Below are 11522 nucleotides of genomic sequence, written 5' to 3'. Positions count from 1 at the left end.
AAAAATATTGTTACATTTATAGCTTAATTTAAATAGCCTATTTAAATAGCCTACTCATAAGAGGTAAGTCATTTTATGTTTGTTTATTATTTTAAACAAAGAAAAAGAAGGCTATATTTGAGGTATACGCGTTAAAATTCAGGCCGAAAAGCAGCACATAAATATCCCAGATATTGCTGTAGGACACTTATCTGGCTGGAGTCATGCTGGATTAAGGGAATTCACACATATCACCTTTGGGCCATCCACACTTCAGTCGAGCACTGGCGCAGGACGCGTCAATGGCCGCATCCTAATGGCCCGTCCCAGTAAACACGAGCTTTCTCACATGTGTATCTGGGACAACAAAAGATTAGCATTATTCGCAAATATACAGCTGAGTTCAAAGGCACCGAGGGAGCAGACACTGTCTCTCTTCCTTCTTTTGTTTCAAAGGCGAGTTCGCGAAAATGAAAACAAGTTTGGATTTAGCCAATCATTCCATCATAGAGATACACCGATGTTCTTACATAATCAGCATTTTGGTCAATGTTTCAATTAAAATAATTCTAATAATAAGACTATATATATATATATATATATATATATATATATATATATATATATATATATATATATATATATATAAGAAATGCATTTAAACTAGGATATTTAATAATATGCTAATAGCTAATAGTCACGATAAAAGACAGAACAAGTAGCCTAAAAGTGTGTAAAGTATTTTCAGATTCAAATTCAAAAACATTATTATTGTACAGTGTAATAGCTTAAATTGTGCTTAATTTGTTACTAATGTCATTTTTTTTTTCTTTTTATTTCATTATTATTATTATTTTACACAAAGGCCTATGTAGCCTATCTTAAACATTTTTTCAGTGACTGCAGACTTTCTTCAAGCACTTTAACACTTTGTAATGTGCCACTATGAATAGCCTACTTTCCGTTTTGTGGCGACAAATTATCGGGCGCTATTAGGGCGAGATGGGCCTGGTCTCGCGCTCCGGGTCACGCCCCGTAACAGCAGGAGCTCAGTATCGGGCCTTTAAAAAGGCTCCGGGCGCGTTAAAAGGGCAGATTGAGACGTGCTGTCAAAGCATCGTGACCCAACGGGATTTGGTGATTTCGGATTTAACCCAAGGTTTATTTTATCGGAAATATGTCTTCCTCAAGTCCCGATCAGCGCCTGGATCACCTCCTGAGCGCCGTGGAGAGCGAGTTTCAGAAGGGCAGCGAGAAAGGCGACGCGTCCGAGCGGGATATTAAACTTTCCCTTGAAGACGCGGAGTTGTGGACCAAATTTAAAGAACTTACCAATGAAATGATTGTCACTAAGACTGGAAGGTATGTTGAGATTTGACAACAGTTGATAGAATTCACTGCATTAAAACGCTCCCTATATAAAACGTGTTTGTTTGTTTTTTTAATTAACGTCACTGCTCCTAATCTAACGTAAAAAAAAAAAAAAAAAAAAAGTAATGGAAATGGTTCCTTAAGTAACGCTAGACATTCTCAGTCGTCATTCGTCGCTAAAATAAAGTTTCACTTGCGTTGCTATGGTTACGAATCGGTTGTTCATTAGCGTTCTAGTTTTGTCGTGATAATAAGTAACGTTAACGGTATTCTTGTCGAGTTCATTAAGTTTGAATACTAAAATGTTCTGACAAATCTTTGTCTCGTCTTCTAGGCGAATGTTTCCCGTGCTCAGAGCCAGTGTCACCGGTCTGGACCCCAACGCAATGTACTCTGTCCTGCTGGACTTCGTGGCGGCCGATAATAACCGGTGGAAGTATGTGAACGGTGAATGGGTTCCTGGCGGGAAACCCGAACCTCAGAGTCCGAGCTGTGTCTACATCCACCCAGACTCACCCAACTTCGGCGCGCACTGGATGAAAGCTCCCGTCTCTTTCAGCAAAGTCAAACTCTCCAATAAACTCAATGGAGGAGGACAGGTAAAGGAAATCTTTAGTTCTCAATGGTAAAATTAATAAAAATAAAAAAGTTTACAGTAAAAGTATACAGTTTTTGTTAGGAGTTAAATATTTTACAAATTATTTTGTTTAAATTTTATTTAAAATTTTAATTATATTCAACATTCATGAAATTACTAATGAAAACAATAATTTCTTCTTCTCTTTTAGATTATGTTGAACTCTTTGCACAAATACGAACCCAGAATTCACATAGTGAAAGTTGGTGGGATTCAGAAAATGATCAGCAGTCAGTCTTTTCCTGAGACCCAGTTTATTGCAGTCACAGCTTATCAGAATGAAGAGGTGAGTGTTTGTTAAATGACTCCTGAGATGTGTCCTCAACCTTCAATATGTTGTATTCATTGAACATTTTCCTTTATGTTCATTTGCTCTAATCCTGAATTATTTTTCAGATCACAGCTCTGAAGATTAAGCACAATCCATTTGCCAAAGCATTCCTGGATGCCAAAGAAAGGTACAAGAAAAAATACAATTATGAGACATAATTTCTCTTTAAAAGCCATTCCGTTACTGTTGATTTTGTGATTACAACTGAACATTTTTTGTTGTCATGTTAACAGAAGTGACCACAAGGAAGTCCCAGACCACAGCACTGACAATCAGCAATCTGGATACTCACAACGTAAGTGAACCAACACTCAAATGAACTTTATAAACAACTAAATCTTCCCCTCAAACAGTGTCTTATAGCATATTTAACATTTGCGTCTTCCTCCAACAGTTGGTGGCTGGTTCCTGCCCAGTAACGGCCCTATGGGCCCCAGCAGCAGCCCTCCTCAGTTCAGTGGGGCTCCTGTTCACTCCTCCGGCTCATACTGTGAGAGATACTCCAGCCTGAGGAACCACAGAGCCGCTCCGTATCCCAGCCATTACTCCCACCGCAGCACTACCACCAGTAAGCAAATTCAGCTTAAAGTACTTTACTGGCAAAGCCTTATACACTAAACAAGTAATGACAAGAAAAAGAAACTTTGTATTAAAATGAAGTATTTAATTACATGCAGGGATTTTTTTTTTAAATATAAGTACAATGCAAAAACATGTATGTACACAATAAGTGCATTGTATGTGAATATTAGTACATAGTACACATAATATAAAGTGGGACGGATTTTTTTTTTTTAATATTGATCAAGGCAGTAGTTGGTTTCTGAGGGTGTGCAGCCGAAAAAATGAAATTGGCAGACTTGAAACCTTTATAGTTAAAACTCAGTCCATTTTAGCACACTAACATTATCATTCACAGCTGTTTCTCTCACTCATAAAGTGTTTTTATTGTGTATTTCAATCTATTACTTTCCATTTATTTACTTGTATTTTGCTTTTAGATAACTACATGGACAACTCTTCAGGAAGTCTTGCTTCTCATGATAGCTGGTCAGCCCTTCAGATACCCAACTCCAGCGGCATGGGCACCCTGGCCCACACTACCAACACTACCTCAAACACCAGGTCAGTACTTTCCACACATAAACAATGACCTTTCTTATTTTTTTGTATAAATAACAATGACTGACCAACGGATTCGCTAACTAACCGTGTACTTTCTATGTTTATAGCCAGTACCCAAGCTTGTGGTCCGTTGCGGGGACGACCCTCACCCCGTCGGGCTCAGCATCGGGGTCCATCACGGGCGGCCTGACGTCTCAGTTCCTGCGCGGTTCTTCGGTGTCCTACTCTGGGCTGACCTCTTCTCTGCCCGTGTCTTCTCCCTCCTCCATGTATGATCCAGGCCTGAGCGAGGTTGGCGTGGGAGATGCCCAGTTTGAGAGCTCCATCGCCAGGCTTACAGCATCCTGGGCGCCTGTGGCACAGAGCTACTGAGTTCCAGATGAAGCGCCTGCTTTAATTCCAACTGAGACTCTGTGACTGATGGTGCAGTATGGGACTTGATCTGAGGTCAAGATCCTACAAAGGCTGGCCTACTTCCAGAGGGAACCTAGAAGAGCTTCCCGCCGTTTCGACAATCAGAAAACGGGTCTATTTTAAAAAAACATCACGTGTGTATGATATTGTGGCATGCGATAACACAATCAATATCTGATAAGAGACAATCGCTTAATCATAGAGTATCTATATTTACAAAAACCATCATCTGCCAAAAAATGGGGCCAATTATGGTGTTTATTCTTAATAATATTATCTAAAAGATTAATAAGACCAAATCGTGCTGTTGACTCACTAAAATGTATATGTGTGTAAATAAATAGAAATTAACGACCATTTTCATTGTATTACAGTATGTAACTGTAACAGTCTGACCTGTGCTTTCTGTACAACAAGAGAAAGACAGAATTTGCTGTTTAGTTTAAAATGGTGAAAAAAAAGTGACCCTGTAGTTATGTCTGCAATCCGTCCTATAGAGAAATCATTTGTACATATCTATCTATTTGTATTTGTTGGACTCTTTGTGAGTTTTATTTATGTCATTTTAATAATAAATTAAATTTCTTTTTTTTCCCTGTCAAACACTTGCCAGTGGTCTTTACTTACCTATTTGTCATATTATTAACATTTGGTTTATTCAAGGGACTTTTATGCACAAATCTTGACATTGTAAGGAACAAATAATAACACACTGCTATAATTATTACAATATCAATTGATCATTTTAAAAGGGTGTCACTGTAAAAAAGATTGTTGGTTTAACTTTAAAAAAAAAGTAAGTTACCTGGTTACCTTAAAATTTTGAGTTCATTGAAATTAAAAAATTGAGTTAATACTATGAAGGCAATTGGTTTAACCAACAGAAACTCAAAATATGATGTTAGCTGAATTACATTAATTATCTAAGTTGATTTAACAAAAGAAAAAATGTTATGATAACAAATCATGAAATAGCAATAATAATGTCCTAACTGATAATTGGTTTTAATGGTGGTTTCCTGTGAAACAGATGAGTATTGATGGGAGGTTTTAAATATTTGCTTGTTTAAAATTAATTTTAGCATTTATCATAAATTAGGCATTATGCACGAATAATCTGATAACATACACGGTTTTTCAGGTGTTTGTCTAAGTCGTACTGTTCTATTATTCATGTGTATCATTGAACATTTTGATCTGGAGCCACATCAGTGAGGCAGTTTGAAGTAATTGGACAGCAGGTGGAAGATGATCCTCAAATTCAGGGAAAGGTTGTGAGTTTAGATGAGCGCTGATGATCGTGCAGCAGCAGGTTTGTGCGAAATGAAGTCTGGGCTCAGTGAATGCTGTAATAGAGAGATGTCAGGCGGTGAGATACAGAGCATGTGATGGGCTTCACAATCTCTCACAAGGCTTTGTTAGAATCTGCAGATCTGTGTGACACATGGTCAACACATTTCAAAAAAGAAAAGAAAAAAAGAATTGACTGATCCTGACACAAATGAGAAAATTAAAATGGCAAAACCTAAAAACGATAATTTAAAGGATTAGTCACCCTCATGTTGTTCCAAACCTGTAAGACCTTCGTTCGTCTTTGTAACACAAATTAAGATATGTTTGATGAAATCCGAGAGCTCCCTGACTCCTCAGACAGCAATTTAATTACCACATTCAAGGTCTAGAAAGGTAGTAAAGACATTGTTAAAATAGTCAGCGTGACTACAATGGTTCAACCTTAATGTTATGAAGCGACTAGAATACTTTTTGTGCGCAAAAACAACAACAAATTCTTTAGTATACCTTTCTGGGCCTTGACAGTGGGGGTTAAATCACTGTCTATGGAGGAGTCTGAGAGCGCTCAGATTTCATTAAAATTATCTTAATTTTTGTTCTGAAGATAAACGAAGGTTTTATGGGTGTGGAATGACATGAGGATGAGTAATTAATGACAGAATTTTCAATATTTTAAATGGGAAGAGACACACACACATTCTCCCTTTTTGGATCAACAATAAAGTTTCACACTTTGTTAAATATTCATTTACTTCTGAACATCATTTGTCTTCTATGGAGCCCTGGACATGACATGCAGGAAAAAAATATTAGGCTAAATCGAAATAACAAAATAATATGTTTTGTATGTTTTAGTAAATCGTGTGCATGATTTGGTAAATTGAGGGAACGAATTAGTAAGTCGTGCGCAAAATTTAGTAAATCGAGAGAACAAATTAGTAAGTCGTTCGCAAAATTTAGTAAATCGAGGGAACGGATTAGTAAGTCGTGCGCACAATTTAGTAAATCGAGGGAACAAATTATTAAGTCATGCGCACAATTTAGTAAATCGAGGGAACGGATTAGTAAATCGTGCACACAATTTAGTAAATCGAGGGAACGGATTAGTAAATCGTGCACACAATTTAGTAAACCGAGGGAATGAATTTGTAAGTCGTGCGCACAATTTAATAAATCGAGGGAACGAATTAAGTCGTGCGCACAATTTAGTAAATTGAGGGAACGAATTAGTAAGTCGTGCACACAATTTAGTAAATCGAGGGAACGGATTAGTAAATCGTGCACACAATTTAGTAAATCGAGGGAACGAATTAGTAAGTCATGCACGCAATTTAGTAAACCGAGAGAACAAATTATTAAGCCATGCGCACAATTTAGTAAGTCGAGAGAACGAATTATTAAGTCGTGCGCACAATTTAGTAAATCGAGGGAACGAATTAGTAAGTCGTTCGCAAAATTTAGTAAATCGAGGGAGCGAATTAGTAAGTTGTGTGCACAATTTAGTAAATCGAGGGAACAAATTATTAAGTCGTGCGCACAATTTAGTAAATCGAGGGAACGAATTAGTAAGTCGTTCGCAAAATTTAGTAAATCGAGGGAACAAATTATTAAGTCGTGCGCACAATTTAGTAAATCGAGGGAACAAATTATTAAGTCGTGCGCAAAATTTAGTAAATCGAGAGAACAAATTAGTAAGTCGTTCGCAAAATTTAGTAAATCGAGGGAACGGATTAGTAAGTCGTGCGCACAATTTAGTAAATCGAGGGAACAAATTATTAAGTCATGCGCACAATTTAGTAAATCGAGGGAACGGATTAGTAAATCATGCACACAATTTAGTAAATCGAGGGAACGAATTAGTAAATCGTGCACACAATTTAGTAAACCGAGGGAACGAATTTGTAAGTCGTGCGCACAATTTAATAAATCAAGGGAACGAATTAAGTCGTGCGCACAATTTAGTACATTGAGGGAACGAATTAGTAAGTCGTGCACACAATTTAGTAAATCGAGGGAACGGATTAGTAAATCGTGCACACAATTTAGTAAATCGAGGGAACGAATTAGTAAGTCATGCACGCAATTTAGTAAACCGAGAGAACAAATTATTAAGCCATGCGCACAATTTAGTAAGTCGAGAGAACGAATTATTAAGTCGTGCGCACAATTTAGTAAATCGAGGGAACGAATTAGTAAGTCGTTCGCAAAATTTAGTAAATCGAGGGAACGAATTAGTAAGTCGTGTGCACAATTTAGTAAATCGAGGGAACAAATTATTAAGTTGTGCGCACAATTTAGTAAATCGAGGGAACGAATTAGTAAGTCGTTCGCAAAATTTAGTAAATCCAGGGAACAAATTAGTAAATTGTGTGCACAATTTAGTAAATCGGGGGAACGAATTAAGTCGTGCGCACAATTTAGTAAATTGAGGGAACGAATTATTAAGTCGTGCACACAATTTAGTAAATCGAGGGAACGAATTATTAAGTCATGTGCATGGTTTAGTAAATCGAGGGAACAAATTATTAAGTCGTGCGCACAATTTAGTAAATCGAGGGAACAAATTATTAAGTCGTGCACACAATTTAGTAAATCGAGGGAATGGATTAGTAAGTCATGCGCACAATTTAGTAAATCAAGGGAACGAATTAGTAAGTCATGCGCACAATTTAGTAAATCGAGGGAACGAATTAGTAAGTCATGCGAACAATTTAGTAAATCCAGGGAACAAATTAGTAAATTGTGCGCACAATTTAGTAAATCGAGGGAGCGAATTATTAAGTCGTGCGCACAATTTAGTAAATCGAGGGAACGAATTATTAAGTCGTGCGCACAATTTAGTAAATCGAGGGAACAAATTAGTAAGTAATGCGCACAATTTAGTAAATCGAGGGAACAGATTAGTAAGTTGTGCACACAATTTAGTAAATCGAGGGAACAAATTAGTAAGTCGTGCACACAATTTAGTAAATCAAGGGAACGGATTAGTAAATCGTGCGCACAATTTAGTAAATCGAGGGAACGAATTAAGTTGTGCGCACAATTTAGTAAATTGAGGGAACGAATTAGTAAGTCGTGCACACAATTTAGTAAATCGAGGGAACGAATTATTAAGTCATGTGCATGGTTTAGTAAATCGAGGGAACAAATTATTAAGTCGTGCGCACAATTTAGTAAATCGAGGGAACGAATTATTAAGTTGTGCACACAATTTAGTAAATCGAGGGAATGGATTAGTAAATCATGCGCATAGTAAATCGAGGGAACAAATTAGTAAGTCATGCGCACAATTTAGTAAATTGAGGGAAGGAATTATTAAGTCGTGCACACAATTTAGTAAATCGAGGGAATGGATTAGTAAGTTATGCGCACAATTTAGTAAATCGAGGGAACGAATTAGTAAGTCATGCGCACAATTTAGTAAATCGAGGGAACGAATTAGTAAGTCATGCGCACAATTTAGTAAATCGAGGGAACGAATTAGTAAGTCATGCGCACAATTTAGTAAATCGAGGGAACAAATTAGTAAGTAATGCGCACAATTTAGTAAATCGAGGGAAGGAATTATTAAGTCGTGCGCACAATTTAGTAAATCGAGGGAACAGATTAGTAAGTTGTGCACACAATTTAATTTTTTTTTTTCTTGCATGTCATGTGCAGGGCTCCGTAGTCTTCTTATATTTGTCTCATACTTCTTTTATGTATATTCTTGGAAGTCTCTCAGATATATTTTAATTCAGGGACTGACCGAATAAAAACAAAGCTTGCATAAACAAATGAACAAATGAATAAATAAATAGTAGTAGTAGTATATTTGTACTATTAATATAGTGTTTATTATTATTAACACTGTGTTAATAATAATAATAGAAATAATAATTATTTTTTTATTATTATGTACTATTAGTATAGTGTTTATTAGTATTAATGCTGTGTTAATAATAATAATAATAATTATTATTATTTTTAAAAGCTTTGTTTAAATTATAATAATAGCAATAATAACAAATAATTACATTAATAATAATTATTATTGTTATAAGTAGTAGTAGTAGTAATACTACTACTAGTAGTGGTAATGTTAGTGTATTGTTATTAATATTTTATTATTATTATTATTATTATTTAAAGCTTAGTTTAAATTATGATATTACCAATAACAACAACAACAACAATAACAAAAATAATGATAATAATAATAATAATTATTAGTAGTAGTAGTATAGCAGAGGTAATAGTAGTGTACTGGTTTCAGTATTTTATTCTTAATTTTTAAAGCTTTGTTTTATCAGGATTAAAATGTCTCATAAACTGAAATGAAACATGTCATAAACGTTCTCCGCATGAGCTGTGGCGTGACTGTTGGTGATGTCACTGCTCATTGACAGCACTGGAGATTGGCGGTCTGGGGCCGTGATTGAGCACTCAACACTTGGGCGTAAATGAAGCCTGGAGGGTCACAGGGCCACAGGCAAACAATAATGAAGGAGCAATGTGACAGGCAGCTGGAAGAGCAGCCATGGTGTGTGTTCCCAGAGTAAAGAGCACAACCCATGAAAGTTTCTAAACAGATCTCTGTCTGTACTGTGTGGAGGTGGAAACTCTCACAGAATGCAGCCCTGAAAAGCACTTTGTAAATTGTATGAGCTACAGACTGTTGTATAAGCACTTTTACATAATGCACTGTTTTTTTTTTTTCAAATTCTGACAATGTAGTGAATGGTTATATATCTTGCATTTTTTATTTAAAAAAAGAAATCTGAAATAAATAAATAAATGATGTGTTATCACATATCCAAAGTTTCATTTTCGTAAAACTATGGCTTAAATTTTTTTTTTTATGTATCTCTTCCGGGTCAACAAGGACCTGAATGCATTAGGAGGGTTTAAAAACATCATGAGCATCACACATCTATTAATTTAGACTTTAAAACGTAAAAAATGTACAATGATGGATGAGGTGGGCTTAGGCGATAAAGATCTGGCTTGATAACAAAAAAAATACAAAGACTTGATTGCCAGAAGATGCGGTAAATGAGATGCCACCATTGTTCCAGTGAGGAAGGAAGTCACATTTATGTGCATTATGAATGAAAATATGAAATACAGTGGCTCCAAAAACAATACAGACACTTTATTATAAAACATAAAAATATCAAGCTAACATCATATGCCTTTAAATGCTGCTAGCGTCTCACAACTTCATTTTCCAATCAATTTTTGCTAAGCTTTTAACTGGCATCCATGAGATTTTTAGTGGATTTATGAAGTAATTTCTCCTCAAGTTCACACAGGTGTCCTATAGAGGTGTTTCTTTAAATGCCACTTGCACTGATTAGGGATGAGACTTCTCAGAGTATTTCTAGCTCTCTGACTGAGCTCTTTGTCTGTGTGGTTTGTCTGCACACTCATAACATCCTAAACACACACAAACACTCAAACACACATATGGCAGCCTGCCTGTGTTGATCCTCGTTAATAACAGCTTCATTGGGTCTCTGTCTTCCTGGCAAGTGTGTCTTTTAAATACGCTCTTCAAAGTGTGCTCGGCACACAGGTGAGGAAAGGAAGGCTTATAGGACCCCTCACTGTGAGGACAAATGAGATAATTGTGTTCTGAAGTGTGTTATTTGTTGTTTTCCATTGCTGCCCGCTTTACCCATATGGACCTCACCAGTCTTGAGTTTGCTTGTTAACACTGCTAACATTGCATGTTACTGAGAAGGTGGGTATTGAGAATTATGCGTTTATGATAGATTAGGCACTAGTCATTCTCTGAGATGGCTATTGATGTGGGTTATTTTTTATTTTTTTGTAGGTGGTGCTGTTTAAAACAATTTTTTAACATCAGCAGAAAGATACTGTACATTTATTGTAAACTGTTAAACTGGTTGAATTTAAGAGTTCTTAATTTAATCAGCTAATAAATGATAGTGGAATGTGGCAGAGTTGAAGGCTTGAATATAAAAGTAAATACATCACATGTAGATATGTATTTAGTTAGTTGTAAATTGTATGAATGACAGTTTTGACTCAAAAGAGACATTTTTTATTTTTTATTTTTAAAAAAAGCATAGTTTTTAGTACAGGAAGCAAGCCGTGAAAATAAGCCAAGACTATTAAATTACACATTATTTATTTATTTAGTTAGTTATTTTAGATTATTTAAAAGACATTAGCCTAACGCTTTTGTAAAAAAAAAAAAGTTACACGTTATGCAAACTTTTTTTTAAACTATGAGTTAGATCAAAGACTATAGATATAGAAAGATGGTCCGCTCCTATTACTTATGAATGGGAGAAACAGCAACGCGCAATATGGCGGAATACATCCCGCCTTCTAAGTAAAAGAGCCAATCGCTGATTGATAAAG

General features: G+C 35.9%; 1 protein-coding gene across 1 annotated transcript; it reads left to right on the top strand.

Annotated features, from left to right (window-relative positions):
* The first annotated feature begins 1156 nt into the window (after nucleotides 1–1156).
* tbxta (T-box transcription factor Ta) lies at nucleotides 1157–3815 on the top strand. The gene is made up of 8 exons (XM_067412317.1): nucleotides 1157–1341; nucleotides 1685–1949; nucleotides 2139–2273; nucleotides 2384–2445; nucleotides 2552–2613; nucleotides 2713–2886; nucleotides 3320–3443; nucleotides 3551–3815. Exons 1-8 carry the CDS (start codon nucleotides 1157–1159, stop codon nucleotides 3813–3815), a joined length of 1272 nt encoding a protein of 423 aa, XP_067268418.1.
* The last annotated feature ends 7707 nt before the right edge of the window (nucleotides 3816–11522 follow it).

Source organism: Chanodichthys erythropterus, chromosome 15 (assembly GCF_024489055.1).
Source record: "Chanodichthys erythropterus isolate Z2021 chromosome 15, ASM2448905v1, whole genome shotgun sequence".
In the NCBI taxonomy this organism is placed as follows: domain Eukaryota; kingdom Metazoa; phylum Chordata; class Actinopteri; order Cypriniformes; family Xenocyprididae; genus Chanodichthys; species Chanodichthys erythropterus.
Note: the sequence above shows the minus strand (reverse complement) of the source record. Positions and strands in the feature narration are given on the sequence as shown.